At 41.6% G+C, this 20,772-nt stretch overlaps 1 protein-coding gene across 1 annotated transcript in view; it reads right to left on the reverse strand.

The window, feature by feature from the left end:
- The window catches only part of LOC140195997 (uncharacterized), a 54,513-nt gene extending 40,629 nt beyond the window's left edge, over window positions 1-13,884 (reverse strand). Inside the window, exon 1 of the mRNA XM_072254685.1 lies at window positions 13,769-13,884. Coding sequence (XP_072110786.1) covers window positions 13,769-13,852 — 84 coding nt within the window. The 5' untranslated portion in view covers window positions 13,853-13,884. The remainder of the gene's footprint in view (window positions 1-13,768) is intronic.
- Between the last annotated feature and the right edge of the window lie 6,888 nt (window positions 13,885-20,772).

Below are 20,772 nucleotides of genomic sequence, written 5' to 3' on the forward strand. Positions count from 1 at the left end.
CCAGACCTTTCAGTTTCCCAAGCACCTTCTCCCTAGTAACTCACTTCTGCCCCCGACACACTCGAACTTCCGGTGTACTGCTAGTATCTTCCACAGTGAAGGATGATACAAAATACTTATTCAGCTTGTCTACCATTTCCTTCTCCCCCATTATTACTTCTCCAGCCTCATTTTCCAGTGTTCCAATATCTACTCTCACCTCTCCTTTACCCTTTATATATCTGAAGAAACTTTTGGTATCCTCTTTGATATTGTTGGCTTCATATTTCATCTTCTCCCCTCTTCTGGTATTTTAGTTGCCTTCTATTAGTTTTTAAGATTTTCCCAATCATCTAACTTCTCATTAGTTTTTGGTCTATTATATTGCCCTCTGTTTTGCTTTTATGTGGGCTTTGACCTCTGTCAGCCATGGTTGTGTCACCCTGTCTTTTTCATCTTTGGGATGTACTGTATCTCTCTTGTGCCTTCTAAATTGCTCTCAGAAACCTCAGCCATTGCTGCTGTACCAGTAACACACATCAAAGTTGCTGGTGAACGCAGCAGGCCAGGCAGCATCTGTAGGAAGAGGTGCAGTCGACGTTTCAGGCCGAGACCCTTCGTCCTGATGAAGGGTCTCGGCCTGAAACGTCGACTGCACCTCTTCCTACAGATGCTGCCTGGCCGAGTCCTGACGAAGGGTCTCGGCCTGAAACGTCGACTGCACCTCTTCCTACAGATGCTGCCTGGCCTGCTGCATTCACCAGCAACTTTGATGTGTGTTGCTTGAATTTCCAGCATCTGCAGAATTCCTGTTGTTGGCTGCTCTACCAGTGTGACTTTCCAATCAACTTTGGCCAGCTCCTCTCTCATACCTCTGTAATTCTCTTTACTCCACTGTAATACTGATACGTCTGAGTTTAGCTTCTCCCTCTCAAACTGTGTTAATTGAATTAATTATAGACCACCCAACAATCCATGGATTTAGAGGAGCAAACTTGGAGAGAAATTGCAGACTGTTGCAAGAAACATAAGGTTGTGATAGGAGATTTTATCTTTCAAAATATTGACTGTTACTCCTATACAGTAAAATGGATGGATGTGAAAGAGTTTGTCAAATGCGTTCACAAAAGTTTCCTTAATCAGTACATGGAAGTCCCAACTAGAGAGCGTGTGATACGCGATCTCCTATTAGGAAATGAAACAGGGCAGGTGACAGATGTTTGTGTATGGGAAAACTTTGCATTTAGTGATTATAATGCCATAATGGAGTAAGGGAAATTACAATGGTATGAGAGAGGAGTTGGCCAAAGTAAACTGGAAGGAGCTGCTGGCAGGGATGTCAGCAGAGCAGCAATGGCGTGCGTTTCTGGGGAAAATAAGGAAGGTGCAGGACACATGTATTCCAAAAATGAAGAAATATTCAAATGTAAAGTAGTACAACCATGGCTGACAAGGGAAGTCAAAGCCATTGTAAAAGCAAAGGAAAGGGCATACAACAAAGCAAAAATCAATGGGAAGATAAAGGATGGGGAAATTTTTAAAAACCTGCGGACAGCAACTAAAAAAATCATTAGAAGGGAAAAGAGGAAATATAAAAGCAAGCTAGCAAATAATATCAAAGTGGATAGTAGAAGTTTTTTCAAGTATGTTAAAAATAAAAGAGAAATGAGAGTGGATATAGGACTGCTAGAAAATGAGGCAAGAGGAATAATGAAATGAAATGAAATGAAATATCTTTATTGTCATTGCATAGTACAATTTGTCATGCACCAATAAAGCAACTCTCATACTCAATGCTCAAACAACAAATAAAATAAACAATAGATAAAATCAAGTAACCAGCCAGTACAAGCAATGTCCAGCAGTACAAAAGCACGACTCAGATGCATGACGGCCATAAAACCAGGATTAAAAGTAGCAATATAACAAATTCATGGATGATGCTTGATCAATTGGTTCAGAGCAATTATAGCTCTGGGGAAAAAAGCTATTTTTCAGTCTAGAAGTGCGGGCATAGAAAGTCTTATAATGTCTGCTAGATGGAAGAAGTTCAAACAAATAATTGCATGGGTGTGTATTGTCCTCACAGATGCTTGTAGCTTTCCTTAGGCAGCGAGAGCTGTAGGTGTCCTCCAGGGCTGGGAGCTGTGTCCCAATGATCTTCTGTGCGCTAGAGACATCGCGATGAAGTGCTTTCCTATCAGTTGCTGTACAACTTAGGTACCACACAGAGATGCAGTATGTTAAGGTGCTCTCTATGGTGCAACGATAAAAAGTCACCAGCATCTGTTCAGGTAGACCAGCTTTCTTCAGCGTCCTGAGGAAAAACAAGCGTTGCTGTGCTTTCTTAATTATTGTTGTAGTGTTAGTGCACCGTGTAAGGTCTTCTGAGATGTGTATTCCCAGAAACCTGAAACTGGACACTCTGTCCACTATGTCTCCGTTAATGTAGACTGGAGCGTACTCGTCATCCCGTGACTTTCCAAAGTTGATAATTAGCTCCTTAGTCTTTGCTGTATTAAGGGACAAGTTGTTCTCTGAGCACCAGCTCACCAAGTTCTGTACCTCCGCTCTATATGCTGATTTGTCTCTTTTGGAGATCAGCCCGATCACTGTTGTGTCATCTGTGAATTTAACTATGGTGTTGGTGTTAAATGCAGATACACAGTCGTAAGTGAAGAGGGAGTAGAGTATGGGACTCAATACACAACCTTGTGGTATACCAGTGTTCAGGATAGTAGTGGAGAACAGGTAAGGGCCCAGTCTCACTGCCTGCGAACACTCTGACAAGAAATTCAGGACCCAGTTGCAGAGTGATGAGCTGAGGCCTAGTTGGTGGAGTAATAATGGGGGAGAAGGAGATGGCTGATGAACAAAATGAATATTTTGCATCTATCTTCACTGTGGAGGGCACTAGTAGAGAAGAGAAGTGAGTGCAGTTACTATTACAAGAGAGAAGGTGCTCAAAAATCTGAAAGACCTAAAGGTACACAAATCACCTGGAACAGATGAACTACATCCTAGGGTTCTGAAAGAGATAGTGTTAGAGATTGTGGTAGCATTAGAAATAATCTTTCAGAAATCATTGGACTCTGGCATGGTGCCAGAGGACTGGACAATTGCAAATATCACTCCACTCTTTAAAAAAGGAGGAAGGCAGCAGAAAGGAAATTATAGACCAGTTATCCTGACCTCAGTGGTTGGGAAGATGTTGGTGTCAATTGTTAAGGATGAGGTTATAGGGTACTTGATGACACAGGACAAGATAGTACAAAGTCAGCATGGTTTCCATCAGGAAAAATCCTGCCTGATGAAACTGTTGGAATTCTTTGAGGAGATTACAAGTAGGATAGATAAAGGGGATGTAGTAGATGTCGTATATTTGGACTTTCAGAAGGCCTTTGGCAAGGTGCCACATATGAGGCTGTTTACTAAATTAAGAGCACATGGTATTACAAGAAAGTTACTAACGTGGTTAGAGCATTGGCTGATTGGTAGGAGGCAGTGAGTGGGAATAAAAGGATCCTTTCCTGATTGGCTGCCAGTGACTGGTGGTATTCTGCAGGGGTCAGTGTTGGGACCACTTCTTTTTATGCTGTATATAAATGATTTAGATGATGGAATAGATGGCTTTGTTGCCAGCTTGCAGATGACACAAAGACTGGTGGAGGATGAGGTAGTGTTGAACTAGGTAGGATGCAGAAAGATTTAGACAGATTAGGAGAATGGGCAAGAAAGTCAGAATCAGAATCAGAATCAGGCTTATTATCACCGGCGTGTGATGTGAAATTTGTTAACTTAGCAGCAGCAGTTCAATGTAATACATAATCTAGTAGAGAGAAAGAGAAAAAAAATAAAATAAAACATAATAAATAAACAAGTAAATCAATTACGTATATTGAATAGATTTTTAAAAAATTGTGTAAAAACAGAAATACTGTATATTAAAAAAGTGAGGTAGTGTCCAAGGGTTCAATGTCCATTTAGAAATCGGATGGTAAAGGGGAAGAAACTGTTCCTGTATCGCTGAGTGTGTGCCTTCAGGCTTCTGTACCTCCTACCTGATGGTAACAGTGAGAAAAGGGCATGCCCTGGGTGCTGGAGGTCCTTAATAATGGACGCTGCCTTTCTGAGACACCGTTCCCTAAAGATGTCCTGGGTGCTTTGTAGGCTAGTGCCCAAGATAGAGCTGATGAGATATACAACCTTCTGCAGCTTCTTTTTGTCCTGTGCAGCAGCCCCTCCATACCAGACAGTGATGCAATGTTGGGAAATGCATGGTCATACACTTTGGTAGTAGAAATAAATGTGTGGACCATTTTCCAAAAGAGGGAGAAAATCCAGGAATCTGAGATACAGAGGTACTTGGGATTCTTTGTGCAGAACACCCTGGAGGTTAATTTACAGGTTGAATCAGCGATGAGGAAGGCCAATGCCATGTTAGCATTCATTTCAAGAGGTCTAGAATACAAGAGCAAAGATGTGATGCTGAGGCTTTATAAGGCACTGGTGAGGCCTCACCTTGAGTATTGCAAACGGCTTTGGGCCCCTCATCTTAGAAAAGGTGTGCTGGCGTTTGAGAGGGTCCAGAGGAGGTTCACAACGATGATTCCAGGAACGAAAGGGTTATCATACGAAGAACGTTTGATGGCTCTGTGTCTGTACTCGCTGGAATTCAGAAGGATGAGGGGTTATCTCATTGAAATCTTTTGAATGTTGAAAGACCTAGACAAGGTAGATGTAGGAAGGATGTTTCCCATGGTGGGAGAGTCTAGAACAAGAGGGCACAACCTCAAGACAGAGGAGCGCCCTTTAAAACAGAGATGTGGAGAAATTCCTTTGGCCAAAGGGTGGTGAATTTGTGGAAAATGTTGCCACATGCAGCTGTGGAGCCAGGTCGTTGGGTGTATTTAAGGCAGAGATTGATAGGTTCTTGATTGGACATGGCATCAAAGGTTACGGGGAGAAGGCTAGGAACTGGGGTTGAGGAGGAGATTAAAAAAGGATCAGCCATGATTGAATGCTGGAGCAGACTCGATGAGCCAAATGGCTTAATTCTGCTCCTATGTCTTATGGTCTAATTTTCAGGGTATTTACGAAAAGGATTCTGGTTCTTGGGTTGAGATTCCAAATTGAAGAAAGACCAATTTTGATGTTTCAGAAAGGATCTGGCAAGTATGGATTGGGACAGGTGGTTTTCTGGCAAAGGTGTACTTGGTAAGTGGGAGGTCTTCAAAAGTGAAACTTTGAGAGCACAGAGTTTATAAGTTTCTGTCAGAATAAAAGGCAAGGTCAACAGCTTTAGGGAACCTTGGTTTTCAAGAGATCTTGAGGCCCTGGTTAAGATAAGGAAGCAAGAGCATAGCAGGTATAGGCAGATTGGAACAAATGAAGTACTTGAGGAGCACTAAAATGCAAGAGAACACTTAAGAGGTAAATCAGAAGGGCTAAAAGAATACATGAAGTTTCTCTAGTAGGCAATGTCAAGGAGAATCCCAAGGGCTTCTACAGATATATTAAGAGCAGAAGGATAGGAAAGGACAAAATTGGTCCTCTGGAATATCAGAGTGGTAATCTATGCATGGAATGGAAAGAGCTGTGGGACAACTTAAGTGAATTTTTTGTATCTGTGTTTATTTGTAAATGGACACAAAGCAGCAGTGAGGTCATAGACTCTATACAGACTATAGAGGAGGAGGTCTTTGCTGTCTTGAGACAAATTATAGTGGATAAAACCCCAGGGCCAAACCAGGTGTTCCCTTGGACCTTTTGGGGGGCTATTGCAGAAACATTTAAAACATCCTTAGCTCTGGGTGAGGTGCTGGAGGCTTGGAAGACAGCTAACGTTGCTCTGTTGTTAAAGAAAGGCACTAAAAATAAGCTGGAAATTATAGGCTGTTGAGCCTATCATCAGCAGTGGAAAAGTTTTTGGACCATATTCTAACAAATCAGATATACAAGTATTTGGGTAGACAGGGACTGAGTCAGTATAGTCAATATGGCTTTGTGTGAAGTAAGTCATGTCGAACTAATCTGAAAGAGTTCTTGTCCTTCAAAGATGCTTCCAGGCAAGTTGATGAATGCAAGGTAGTGGATGTTATCTACATGGATTTTAGCAAGGCCTCTGACAAGGTCCTATATTGAAGGTTGGTCAAGAAGGTTGGCAGAACTTGGCATCCAAGGTGTAGTAAATAGGATTAGACATTGGCTTCATGGAAGCAGTCAGAGAGGGGTAGTAGATATTTGCTTCTCTGACTGGAGGCCTGTAACTAGTGGAGTGCGGCAGGGATCAAAGCTGGGTCTGTGGTTGTTTGTCATTTATATCAACAACCAGATGGTAAGGTGGTAAACTGGAAGAGGTACAGATGACACGAAGATTGGCCATGTAGTGCATAGTGAGGAAGTCTATCAAAGCTCACAGTGGGATCTGGACCTGCTGAAAAAATGTGCTGAATAATGGTAGAGGGAATTTAATGTGGAGAAGCTGGAGGTGTTATACTTTGGGAGGACCAGCGGGGTAGGTCCTAAATGGTGAGTGGTAGGTTACTTAGGAGAGTAGTAGAACAAAGGAATCTGGGAATACAGAACCATATTTCCTTGAAAGTGGTTTCACAGCTGGATAGGTTTGTAAAAGAAGCTTTTGACACATTGACCTTCATAACTCAAAGTATTGAGCACAGGAGTTGGGGGGTTATGTTGATGCTGTTGGTGAGATGTAACCTGGAGTTTTGGTGCAGTTTTGGTCACCTATCTACAGGAAGAATCTAAATAAAATTGAAAGAGTGCAGAGAAAATTTACAAGGATGTTGCGGTTAGGACTTTGTTTCCCAGAACGTAGAAGATTGAGGAGAGATTTGATAGAGGTGCACTAAATTATCAGTATAGATAGGACAAATGCAAGTATGCTTTTCCACTGAGGTTAGGTTAGACTAAAACTAGAGGTCATATGTTAAGGGTTAAAGGTGAAATGCTTAAGGGGAACATGAGGGGGTACTTCTTCACTTAGGGTGGTGTGAGTGAGAAAGCAGGTGCCAATGGAAGTGGTGGAAGTGGGGTTGATTTCAACATTTAAGAGAAGTTTAAATGACTTGTTTGAGGGAATTAAGTGCAGCACCTCCAAGTTTGCGGATGACACGAAGCTGGGCGGCAGTGTTAGCTGTGAGGAGGATGCTAAGAGGATGCAGGGTGACTTGGATAGGTTAGGTGAGTGGGCAAATTCATGGCAGATACAATTTAATGTGGATAAATGTTAAGTTATCCACCTTGGTGGCAAAAACAGGAAAACAGATTATTATCTGAATGATGGCCGATTAGGAAAAGGGGAGGTGCAACGAGACCTGGGTGTCATTATATACCAGTCATTGAAAGTGGGCATGCAGGTACAGCAGGCGGTGAAAAAGGCGAATGGTATGCTGGCACTTATAGCAAGAGGATTCGAGTACAGGAGCAGGGAGGTACTACTGCAGTTGTACAAGGCCTTGGTGAGACCACACCTGGAGTATTGTGTGCAGTTTTGGTCCCCTAATCTGAGGAAAGACATCCTTGCCATAGAGGGAGTACAAAGAAGGTTCACCAGATTGATTCCTGGGATGGCAGGACTTTCATATGATGAAAGACTGGATGAACTAGGCTTATACTTGTTGGAATTTAGAAGATAAAGGAGGGATCTTATTGAAACGTATAAAATCCTAAAGGGATTGGACAGACTAGATGCAGGAAGATTGTTCCCAATGTTGGGGAAGTCCAGAACGAGGGGTCACAGTTTGAGGATAAAGGGGAAGCCTTTTAGGACCGAGATTAGGAAAATCTTCTTCACACGGAGAGTGGTGAATCTGTGGAATTCTCTGCCACAGGAAACAGTTGAGGCCAGTTCATTGGCTATATTTAAGAGGGAGTTAGATATGGCTCTTGTGGCTAAAGGGATCAGGGGGTATGGAGGGAAGGCTGGTACAGGGTTCTGAGTTGGATGTTCAGCCATGATCATACTGAATGACGGTGCAGGCTCGAAGGGCTGAATGGCCTACTCCTGCACCTATTTTCTATGTTTCTATGTTTTCTATGTTTGGATAGGTACATGGAGGGCATTGGGATGAGGCAGTTTAAATAGATTGGCATGGGCCAGACAGCCTGTTTCTGTGCTGTAGTTTTCTATGTCTCTATTTTGCAGCACAGGTCATTTCAAATCATATTCATAGACTTGTTACCTCTCTCGACGTAACAAGTAGCTCCACTGGAAAAGTCACAGAAAAGACTCTTGGGGAATTGGAGGCTAAGAGACAGATCGGCGTACCATGACTTGCCGTTCATCTCACTGTCATGTCAACATGTCAGATGTGTCCAAGTACATATTTGGCAGCATCCTTGTGGTTACATGTCCTCTGTCAACAGAAATTGTCATCTACCTTTAGTGAATGAAGCTGAATATGAATGGGCAGGCATCTTCCTAACCCCCTTACAATCTGCGCCTGTGTAGAGCCTCAACAATGTCGACAGCTTCGCCCTGCCTTCAAGTTCACCTGGACTATCTTTGACACTTTTTTCCTTTTCTGGACCTCTCTGTCTCCATCACAGGAGACAGACATGCCAATGACATCTTCTCTAAACAACTACACCTGCTCACACCCTGCCTCCTGCAAGGACGCTGTCCCATTTCCCCAATTTTATCAACTGTGCTTCATTTGTTTTCAAGGTGAGGCCTTCTGTTCTATAACCTCTGAAATAAAGACATAAAAACATAAAAAACCTACAACACAATACGGGCCCTTCGGCCCACAAATCTGTTTGGAACATGTCCATACTCTTGAAATTACCTAGGGTTACCCATAGCCCTCTATTTTTCTGAGCTCCATGTACTAGTCCAGGACTCTCTTAAAAGCCCCTATCATATCTGCCTCCACCACAGTTGCTGGCAACCTATTCCACGCAGTCACCAATCTCTGCGTAAAAACCCTTGACATCTCCTCTGTACCTACTTCCAAGCACCTTAAAACTGTGCCCTCTCATGTTAGCCATTTCAGCCCTGGGAGAAAGCCTCCGACTATCCACACAATCAATGCCTCTCATCATCTTATACACCTCTAATCCTCTGTCGCTCCAAGGAAAAAAAGGCCAAGTTTACTCAACCTATTCTCATAAGGCATGCTCCCCAATCCAGGCAACATCCTTGTAAATCTCCTCTGCACCCTTTCTATAGTTTCCACATCCTTCCCGTAGTGAAGTGACCAGAACTGATCACAGTACTCCAATTGGGGTCTGACCAGGGTCTAATATAGCTGCAACCTTACCTCTTGGCCCCTAAACTCAATCCCATGGTTGATGAAGGCCAATGCATCGTATGCCTTCTTAACCACAGAGTCAACCTGCGCAGCAGCTTTGAGTGTCCTATGGACTCGGACCCCAAGATCCCTCTGAAATGTCCTCCTCCATCCTGAAATGAGGTTTCTCCTCTGCAATAGTTGGAGACCTCATATGTGTTTCTTCCTTTGCCTACATGATTTTTGACTACCATAGCCTGCCCCCACCCCTCTCCAGTCTGGTTCCATCCATCACCTTCCAGTCTCTGTCACACCTATCCCTCTTAAGGCCATACACTGGATAGGAAAGCATGCTTTGAATGGCAGGACTCTTAGGAGCATTGATGCACATTGGTGCAAGTCCATAGCTCCCTAAAAGTGACAGTACATGTAGGTAGGGTGGTATGGAAGGCATTTGACATACTTGCCTTCATAGTTTGGGACACTGAGTAGAAAGCTTGGAGTTGTATAACATTTTTGTTAGGCCGCATTCGGAGTACTGTGAGCAGTCTTGGTTGCCACATCATAGGAAGAATGTGGAGGCTTTGGAGAGCGTATGGAAGAGGTTCACTAGGATGTTGCCAAAATTGGTATTTGTTTCTTCTTGTCACATGTACTGAAATACAGTGAAAAGATTTTTGTCTGTGCGCCTTCCAGACCGATCGTTCTGTGCATAAACACGTCAAGATTGTTAAGAGGAAAACTAAATGCAGAATACCATGTTCTAGTTACAAAGAAAGTCGAATGCATGTAGGCTAGTAAGGAGCAAGGGCCAGAGTGAGGTAGATTGGGCGATCAAGGAGAGAGTATTAGGAGAGCTTTGATAAACTTAGAGTGACTTCCTGGAACACTGGAGGTTCAGGGGTGACCTGATGGAAGTGTATGTTATAATAGGAGGCACAGGTATAATCGATGGTCAGAGCCTTTTCCCTAGGGTAGAGATGTCAAATACATAGGACACAGCTTTAAGGTGAGACAAAGAAAGTTTAAAGGAGATTTATGAGGCAAGTGTTTTGTTTACAGAGGTTGCTAGATGCGTAGATCACACTGTTAGAGAAGGTGGTGGCAGCAGATCTGACAGAAACAGTCAAGAGGCATTTCGACAGGCGTGGGATGGATGGATATAGATCACGTGCAGGCAAATCGGATCATTTAGTTGGCACAAGCATTGTAGCTGTACGGCTTGTTCTAGGTTTGATGTTCTATGTTGTATGTCCAATGATAGCTTTCTCCTGAATCACTAAAACAGCTTGTCTGGCAGTGCTGGTGAGTGAGTTTGCACATGCTGAATAGGATCACTTGCATTTGCTTAGCCTCTCCAGACCCAGACAGATAGCGGGGAAGGAATGGGGAAGGTTTACCGCTTCTGATTGCTACCTAATGGAATCAGCTGGTAAGAAATATGTAAGAGACAAAAAGGATCACCAGGTTTATTTGCCTGCTAAATCCTAAAGTGAGGCACAGCCACAGTAAAGGGGCATTTGGGTAAAATGCCTACGAAACTTCTCCAATAGGTGTCAGAACTTCAGGAGAGGAGAGGAGAGGAGAAAATGATAGGGGAAAGAAAATTGTAAGTCCATCTAGCAGAGTTTTAACAATCTACCCTGTGAAAGTTTATTCAAGTCCTTGTCTGCCTGGAAACAGATGGCTATTCCCACAGGCAAAATCTGAAGGACTGCCTTGACGTGGCATTGAGTCAGATTTGTTATAGATCTAGTTAGTGGTAAAGAGTTTTGATGATGTTGCCATGGTTGCATCAGTTCAGCTTACCAATTTCAGTTTTAAAAACAGTGTTTATGGAATTTGCTCTTTAAACCCCTCTGTTGTATTATGTCAAAATACTTGCTGAATTTTCATATGAGGAGCAGCAAGTAAATCTGCTGAAATATAGTTTACTTCTCAGATTAAAAGATAATTGCAATTATATCATATATTTATTTTTGTTAATGATTTAGACTTTTAGTGGAAATTTCAAACACGGATTTCAACAATCTGGTTATCCACATCATTGAAAGCAAAAAAAAAAACCCCTGAAATTCACCACCTTTCAAAATACAGTCAAAAGGACACACAATTTCAAGTGTGTGTGTGGGGGGGGGGTGTTGGGGGAATAGTTGGTGTGTAGGAGAGTGAGGGAGGTGAGTACAAGAGCAAGTCTTACAAGAGGCTGGTTCTGAGACTATATTTGAGACTATATATTGGGGTACTGACCAGAATAGATATTATTCATTTTGTGTATTCAAACATAAACAAAGAACTAATGAGGAAGCCATTCTTCATGTCAATGTCATTCACAAGCTACCGTTACGTTTAAATGGTTGTTGATGGTTGTTGCAAATCAACTAAAGATTCAAAACGTAAAAGAGAAACTGCTGGAGGAACTTGGTAGGTCGGGCAGCATCTGTGGAGGGAAATGCTCAGTTTGTGTTTTGGGTTCAGACCCTTCACCTATAGATTCAAAGTAACCCCTTGAGTAGAGTTTTGTGGCCAATGGCAAACAAGCAGAACCAGCCTCTTGTAAGACTTGCTCTTGGCCGTTGGCTTTCTGTGGGCTTTGGTAGTGGAAATTCCTGTCCAAGTTCATGCCTCCCTCTAAAGGGTTTCTGGCATCTATATGAAGAAAGCTAGAACTGAGCATCTCCTTAACCAATGACATTGAAGAGTCATTAATTTACTGATTCAGCATCTCGACCAGGAACTCTAGCAAACATTTTTTATGTGAATTAAAGGGTCCTGAACCTAAAATGTCAACTCTGTTTCTCTCCCCATTGATGCCTACTTGACTTCCTGGGTCCTTCCAGAAATTTCCATTTTTATAGAGAGATTATTATAAAAACTATTTCTATAATCTGGGAATCACCTGATTTATGTATTTAATTATATTTGTGTAGTTACTTGAATTGGGTATTAGACTCAAATATCAATATGAACACTGCTAACAGTACGGCCACGCTAACAACAAAATACAGCCAATGGAGTTACTGAGAGATGTGATCATCTGCTTTACACACACAATGTTCTATCTAGTCTTTCTAATGGAAGCCATAATCAGATCTGGGCATTTTTTAAAAAAATGAAGCAACAATTTCCCCCTATTGTGGCAAAAGGGAAGTAGTTACAGTAAAGTCTGTTTCTGATCAAAAAAGTACAAGCTAACAAGGAACTTCTTAACCACTCTAGAATTCTCGACATTTATGTTCTCTGGCAAATACCTACAGTATATGTAACATACTTTGCCTTCTTTATTGAGGGGAAATCAATGTATGCATTCAGTGTAATATAAATACCTGAAACTATAACAGGCCAGCTTAACACAGGGATACTCAAATAATTGTACCAAGTCTATTCATTAAAAACAGCTCCTGTGGAATTTTATCCTTTGAGTAGAAAGAGTAAAAACTGTAATGATGAAAATAGAGCATTCTGACGCAGAATTGTGCAGCATGGAATATGATTCCATTTTGTCACCCAGAGCCAATCCTTGTGGCTCCAAAATAATTTTTCTTCTACTGAACCATTAGTTTGCAAAGGTACTGTATCTTCTAGCACAGCAGCTGGAAATATCCATTTGTATTGGCAACCAATTCAATGATTGATAATTTATCACTAGAAGCCCTTAATTATAAGTACACATTTCTGCATATAAATGTGTATTCTTTCCGTTAAATACCAAGTGAGAACAGTGAAATGTGTTTGTTACTGTACTAGAACCCAGGAGTATAGACTGAAGATTTTAAGATAATTGTTCAAATTCCATCAGGGAAGTTTGAGAATCTAAATTCACTTAGCTTAATAAATCTGGAAATCAAAAACTAGCTCCAGCAATGTTGCTCACGAAAAGGCCCAGCCGGTTCACCAATGTCCTCTGAAACAACCAACTCCTTCCCCTCCTGCCTCTCTGGCCTCACCAGCTGAATTTAGACTTCTGGGAAAGATGGTGACCATCTTTAGTAAAGTTTGATTAATGATGGATAATTGCCGGCAATGTCTACCATCCTTTAATGAATAAAAATAAATTAGTACGAGGATTAAACGGTTTCTAAACATATACTGGTACAGTTCAGTATTTATTTGGTAACATATAAAAAGAATAACAGAGACTCTGTTCTTTTCACAGACTTTAACCTCAACTATTTAGTCTCCCAAGGGAATGTTATATAAGTGTTGTTTCGTCCTAAAGTGAAACAGATGGTCAACACATAGATTGTTAATGTTTCTTAAAGAGCTTTCTCATCCTGTGTAATATGGATTAATTCACAGCTGGATGGAACTGAAAATGGACCCATAATTGTAAAAGAACAATTAATGGCAGATTTAGATAAAATGTTAATAAAGAAACCATCAGAGACATGGGAGACTTAATAGTGCAGATTGAATTTGAACACTGGTTCCAGAATCAGAACACCATGTTAATCCATCTATTTCCAGAAACTAGAATAGTTGAGCAAACAAGAAAGATGAGAAATGATGAAAAGTAAATAATAAATGCAACTTACTAGCAGTAAGTGGAACCAAACACAATTCATTACCCGGAACATGTAGAATAATTTTGTCAACATTCTTCTCCGTTTCTTGGGCATGAACTGAGACAGAAATCTATGACTGCATGTGTGGAGACCGCAGCACTTCTGAGGAGATTTTTAATTTTTGTTCTGTGTGAAAAGAGGAACTTTGGAATGAAGCACTGTGGGTGGAATGACACATGGTTGGCAGGAGCATCTGGGGAAATCTAGAGGGAGGGACATTATTTAGCATAGGCTTAATGAAATGCATGAAGACAATAAATGTGTGTATTAAAAAAGGTTTTATGAGGAACCACAGCCAGGTAATTGAATCTGATGATTTAATTAGGTGCGTACTTCCTTAAGCAATGAAAATAAAAGGTCCAATTAAAAACAAATGGTAAAAGTCATGGTGTAGTGTTCAGATTATGGAATGAGTAAACTCCCAATGTCAGCTGCACTCTCATGAGAAGAAGTTGGTCAGTGTCCAGGAACTGCAACGAGGCATTTCCCTAATATATGCTTCATGAGCAAAGTCGGGGGAGGCCTATCTCCATACAAGGAGCTGGCATCTAATACAGACATGAAATGATAGGAGGAACTTGATAAGATAAAACAACCATAAATAAATATATTAATTGTCCTCCTGACTTAAATTGTTGTTGTCACTTCAAAATTATTGAATAGTTGGAACATATAACATGTTTTAATAGCAAATGTTTATTTTGAAAAATTACTTTGGTTTGGAATTTCTGTGGGCCCAATGGTAGGTTTCTGATGTAATTGGCTGGGGCTTTAATATGACTGCCAGGAAACTGGATAAGTCACTAATCCTAAAAATGGTGAAGGATGATTGAAGGAAGAAAATTTCTATGTTGGCAATATCACAGCCTTCCCAACACTGTGACTTCAACTATAGGACAAGCTCTCAATGGGCTAATCTAAATGCCAACTCCTGTTGCAAACATTATCCATTTTATAAATCCAACATCCTTCAGAGGGGCCAGCAACTGGACAAAGAGTAGATTATCAATATGAATATTTTGTCCATGTCTTCTTCTTGGGCCCTTGGTTCCCCTTGAAGCATCAGCCATCAATGACCTCCCGTCTCCATTGGCCACCTTCACGAGAGTGGACTAGGAGTGTCCATCATCTAATTTCAGCCTCCATGTGTTCTTTGGACATCCCTTTTTGCTCTTTCCTTGGGGGTTCAATTTTAACGCCTGCCTGGTGATAATGTTGGTTGGCTTTCTCAAGGCGCCAATCCACTTCCATTTCGAGTATTTGTATCTCTGTAGATTCCTGGTTGGTGTTTTCCCACAGTGTTTGGTTGGTTATTTTGTCAACCCATTTGATACTTAGATTCTTTTACGGGCACTGGTTGATGAAAGCCTGTAGTTTCTGTAGTGTCTTTTTTGTTCTTTTCCAAGTTTCAGAGCCATATAGGAGCACTGTTTTAGGATTCTAATTTTGTTTTTTCATGACATGACTCTAGATGTCTACACTTTCTTCAGGATGTTGAAAATTACTCTGGCATTGTTAATCCTGGCTTTGACTTCCTCATCCATTCCACCATGAGTACTCACGATGCTTCTACGACAGACAAAGGAAGTCCTTTCTTCCAGGTTTATCTCTCATCACTACGGGTCTATTGCTGATGCAGTTTATCTTCATCACCTTTGTTTTATCTACATTTGGTCTTAGACCCAGTAAGGTGGAGCTGGTGGTCAAGTGTGTTGATTTCTCTTGTATTGATATGTTAGAGCTAGTCTGTAGGTCCCATGTCACCTTCAAACTCCAGATCATCAAGTTACCGCCACATAGCCTATTGGATTCCATTTCATTTTTCACTTGTCTGTTTCATAGTCCAGACTATTGCCTACAGGAACAGGAAAGGAGCCATCAAACATCCCTGCTTCACCCCAGTGTTGACATTGAAGCTGTCTGACAGTTCTCCTGCATGTATGACTTTGCATGACATGTTGTAGGAATTCCTGATGATATTGATAAATTTCTGCAGTTTTCCATAATCTTTCTTAAGTTTCCATAAGGTGTTTCTGTCTAAGTTATTGAAGACTTTCTCGTGGTCGATGAAGTTGATGTAGAGAGATGTATCCCATTTGATTGACTGTTCTATGATTATTCTTAAGGCAGCTATCTGTTCTGTACAGGACTGATCTTTCCTAAAGCCTGCTTGCTGGTTCCTTAATGTTATGTCAGCAGCTTGTTGAAGGTGTTGCAGAATAATTCTGTTTAACATCTTTCTGACCACAAACATTAAGGATAAATCTCTGCAGTTTTTACAGTCTTGTGGGTCACCTTTCTTTGAAGCTTGATTATGTGACTTTCTATCCACTCTTCTTTGTCCCAGATGCTGCAAAACAAAGTGTCGAAGAAATCAGTCAAAAGTTTAGGGTCTGCCTTCAACAGCTCTAGTGGTACACTGTCCGGGCCAGCTGCTTTTCCTGACATTAGCGTCTTGATTGTCTGCATGATCTCCTTCTTTGATGGCTTGACACAGTTGACATCCAAGTGTGATGGTGCTTCTGGAATTAAAGGAGATTCGAGAGGAGGTGGTCTGTTCAGAAGCTCATTGAAGTACTGTGTCCAATGTTGGAGCTGTTAATCTTCTTCATTTAGGATATTTCCATCTTTATCCTTCACTTGGGTGTTGATCTGAATTTGCCAGCTAGCTTCCTGGTTATATCATACAGTTCTTTCATATTCCCATTTGCTGAGGATTCTTCTGCTTGGGACACAAGGGTGTTGATGTGCTCTCTCCTGTCCCTCTTAATGTTTCTCCTTAATTTCTTGTCATCTTCCCCCTGTGCCTCCACTTTCTAATTCCTAGATCTGCTTCTAATGTATTTTTCTTTTTGTGTTCTCCTCCCATTCATTGCTTCTATGATTCCTGGTGTAGTTCACTCTTTATGCTCAAATGTCCTTTTTCCCAGCACTTCCTCACAAGTTTCATTTAGTGCCTCTTTGACAGCAGTCGTTCATCTTCAATATCAACGTCCTCAGGTGCCTGGAACCTGTTGGAAAGTGTGAGGCAAATCTCTGAGCCACTTCTTTGTCTTCCAGGTAGCTCATGTTATACTTCAGTCATTGATTGGATGGTGCGTTGGTTCTTTTTAGCTTCATCGGCGATTAGAAGACATTGGTCTGATCCTGCATCTGCACCATGTTTCAATTTTATATCATGGAGTGATCTTCAAAGTTTCTTTGAGATGCATATATGGTCGATTTGGTTTTCTGTTACCTTGTTTGGTGATATCCATGTTGCTTTGTGTATTTACTTGTGTGGGAATAAGCTTCCTCTGAAAACTAGCTTGAAGTCAGTACAAGTTTCATCAAATTATTCCCCATCTTCGTTCATTTCTCTGAACCATGTTTCCCATTACCTGTTCATATCCTGCATTGTCCCTGCCTACTTTGGCACTAAAATCTCCCATGACAATGGTCAGGTCTTTTTCCTTCCTTCTGCTGATGACGCTACTGAGTGCAATGTAGAACTAGTCTTTGTCTTCTTCATTAGTGTCATTTGTTGGTGCGTAATTCTGGATAACTCGAGCTGTTATATTCTTGTGCTTGGTTTTAAAGCCAACAGTGATGACTCTGGGACTGTTGGCTTCCCACGTGATCATGGCTCTACGAGCTTCTGGTGTCACCATGAAGGCTACACCCTCTGTAGGCGGTGCATCATTGGTCTGATGGCCAGAGGAGATGATACTTATCCTGTCTGTCAGTTGTGTCTCTCCAGATGACGTCCATCTTTTCTCACTCATTCCAAGTATTGACAGTTTTTACGCTTTCATCTCATTTGCTATGATGGTGGATTTTCCTGCCTGGTACATGGTTCTCACATTCCAGGTACTCAAGGTAGATATAGACTTTGGTGACAAAAGAGTTGACGTGTGCAGGATCCTGATGACTTTCCCTGCACTGTGTCATGTGCTCACTCAATGATAAGCCTATTCTCACAAAGTCAATGGTATGGTTGGAGTTCATCAATGTTCCTGCAATCCATTGTATCCACTGTACAGGGGATGGGCCTGTACAGCTTCGCCAGAGCCCTGTTGACCAGCCTTACCCACTTCCACCTCTCATGACGGGGACATAGGGTTGGACTTTTTCCATGTGCCCTTCAGTTACAATTAAGTAACCAAGTGATTAGGAAGGCATGGATCATATTGGTCTTTATTGCAAGAGAGGTTGAATACAAGAGTGAAGATATATTTTCAAATTACATGGAACCCTATTGAGGCACCATATTACGTAATAACCACAATATTACGTAATGAACTGGTCTCCCTGTCTGAAGAATAACATACTTGCGACAGAGTGTAATGAAGTTCATTGGATTGATTCCTGGGATGGAGTTTGTCTTGTTAGGAGGGACAGTGAAAAACAGTAGGCTTATACCCATTGTAACAGTCAAATACTAGGAATCTCAATGAAACAGGTAAAATTCCTATGGAGCTTGATGGGCTAGATGTCAGGAATGATAGTTACAGGTTCCAAGCATCACATGGCCACAATTTAACAACCAACCCAAATAGCCACTCCCTTGAACCACTGCAGGATATAGATCAGCTGGGCATGACAGATATAATTTGACTTGGATGTGTGAAAGGTTGCATTTTGATAAGATAAAGCAGGGTAGGACTTGCATATTAAATGGCAGGACTCTGAAGAATGTTGGGTAACAGAGAGACCTAGGGATTCAAATGGAAAGTTCCCTGAAAGCGGCAACATTGGTAGACAGAATAATGTGGAAAGAGTCTTTATCTGACAGGGCACCGCATACAAGAATTGGAATGTCCTATTATAACTCAACAAGCCATTGGTGAGACCATATTGTTGTAGTTTTGGTGATTCAATTATATAAAGGATGTTATTAAGCTGGAAAAGATGTAGAAAATATTAAAAGAATGCTAATTTTAAAAAATAATTTAGAGATATAGCATGCTAACAGGTCAATAAACTCACGCCACCCAATTAATCTACTAGCCTGTATGTCCTTGGAATGTGAGAGGAAGCCAAGGCATCCAGAGGAAACCCACACAATGACAGGGAGAACGTAAAAACTCCTTACAGACGGTGGTGAGAATTGGACCCGATTCACGGGCAGTGTAATAGTGTTTCACCACCGTCTTGCCCTTAAACCATGTTACTGGGACTGGAAGACTGGAGATCAGGAGAGGCTAAATAGACTGTTTTCTCCACCTCAGAGTTTCAGAAGCTAAGGGATGATTTTACAGAGGTATATAATATCTTAGGTAAGATAAAGTCACAGTCTTTTCCACAGGGTAGGACAATTTAAATCTGATGAGAGGGGAAAGGTCTAAAGGGGACCTGATAGATAAAATTTTCACACAAAGGGTGATTACCTATCTTATTGACACATCTTTAGATTATGAAGACACGTAGTCCCCTTTTATTGTCATTTAGTAATGCATGCATTAAGAAATGATACATTATTTCCTCCGGTGTGATATCACAAAATACAGGACAAACCAAGACTGAAAAAACTGACAAAACCACATAATTATAACCTATAGTTACAAACAGTGTAACAATACCGTAACTTGATGAAGAAAGTCCAAAGTAAAGTTCAAAGTTTCTCAAATGTCCCACATCTCACGCAGATGGGAGAAGGAAGAAAAACTCTTCCTGCCATGCCAACCACAATCCGTCTCTGAGTCATCCGAAAACTTTGAGCTCTGATCAGCTCTCCGACACCGAGTACTGAGCACCATCTCTGCTGAACGATTTGACCTCCTTCTCGTTCGCCAAAAGCAGGCAAGGCCAGGGATTCTGAGGCCTACCCTCCGAAAGATTCCCAACCACACAGTAACGACAGCAGCGAACGGGTGTTTCAGAAATTTCTCCAGATGTTCTTCTGTGCTTTCACGTCCATTCTCCATGAAATCAGAATTGCCCATGGCCCCTATTTAACAGATACGACATCATTTTTCACCGGAGAGCTGCGCACTGGTGGCGCGTTGCCATCTTCTCCTCCCACCCATCTGTAACTATATTGAATACTGCCTCACAAGTGCTACAGATATTTTGTCTCAGGTATGTTATGAGGTAGCGATAGCTAACTTGGAATAGGACATTTTTCAACTTCAGGGTATTGGAGATGATGTTCCAGTCACAAGGCTGGGATTGCTGGAGCCACTTTGCTGATATACTCAGTGACAAGCATGTGAATATACCGCATTTGATGCATTGAATCGATCGGAGTTGGAAGTGAGTGATGAGATAGATGCCCCCCGCCCCCCAGAGAAGTCAGCCTGAGTTATTGGTGCATCAGAGCTAACTCGATTGGGGCCAGAGACTAGAGTTTGTGAATGTACTTGAGGTTTGCATGTTGTAGAAGATTCATGGTCAGCACCTGAGCATTGTTCATATAAGGCAGCATGTCAACATGTCTGTCCATAGCCTCCTCTTCTGCAGCAATGAAGCCACTCTCAGGGTGGAGAAGAAACACCTTATATTCCATCCAACCTGATGGCATGAACATCAATTTCTCCTTCAGTTATTTTTTTCCCTTCCCCTCCCCTCTTTTTCTATTCCCCATTCTGGCCTCTTACCTCTTCTTGCCTGCCCATTACCTCCTTGTCCCTTTCTACTATGGTCCACTCTCCTCTCATATCAGATTCCTTCTTCTCCAGCCCTTCATCTTTCCTACCCATCGCTTCCCATATACTTACTTCATCATCCCTCTTCAGCCACCTGACTTCATCTTCTAGCTTGTCTGCCTTTCCCTACCCCCACCTTTTTATTCTGGCATCTTCCCCCTTCCTTTTCGCAACCTTGATGAAGGGTCGCAGCCCGAAATGTCAACCGTTTCTTCATTTCCATAGATGCAGCCTGACTTGCAGAGTTTCTCCAGTATTTTGCTCTGGATTTCCAGCATTTGCAGAATCTCATGTTTAGTATCTAGAGAATATGTGTGCTAAAGTTCAAAGTACATTTATTATTAAAAT

This window comes from Mobula birostris, chromosome 4, assembly GCF_030028105.1.
Source record: "Mobula birostris isolate sMobBir1 chromosome 4, sMobBir1.hap1, whole genome shotgun sequence".
Lineage (NCBI taxonomy): Eukaryota > Metazoa > Chordata > Chondrichthyes > Myliobatiformes > Myliobatidae > Mobula > Mobula birostris.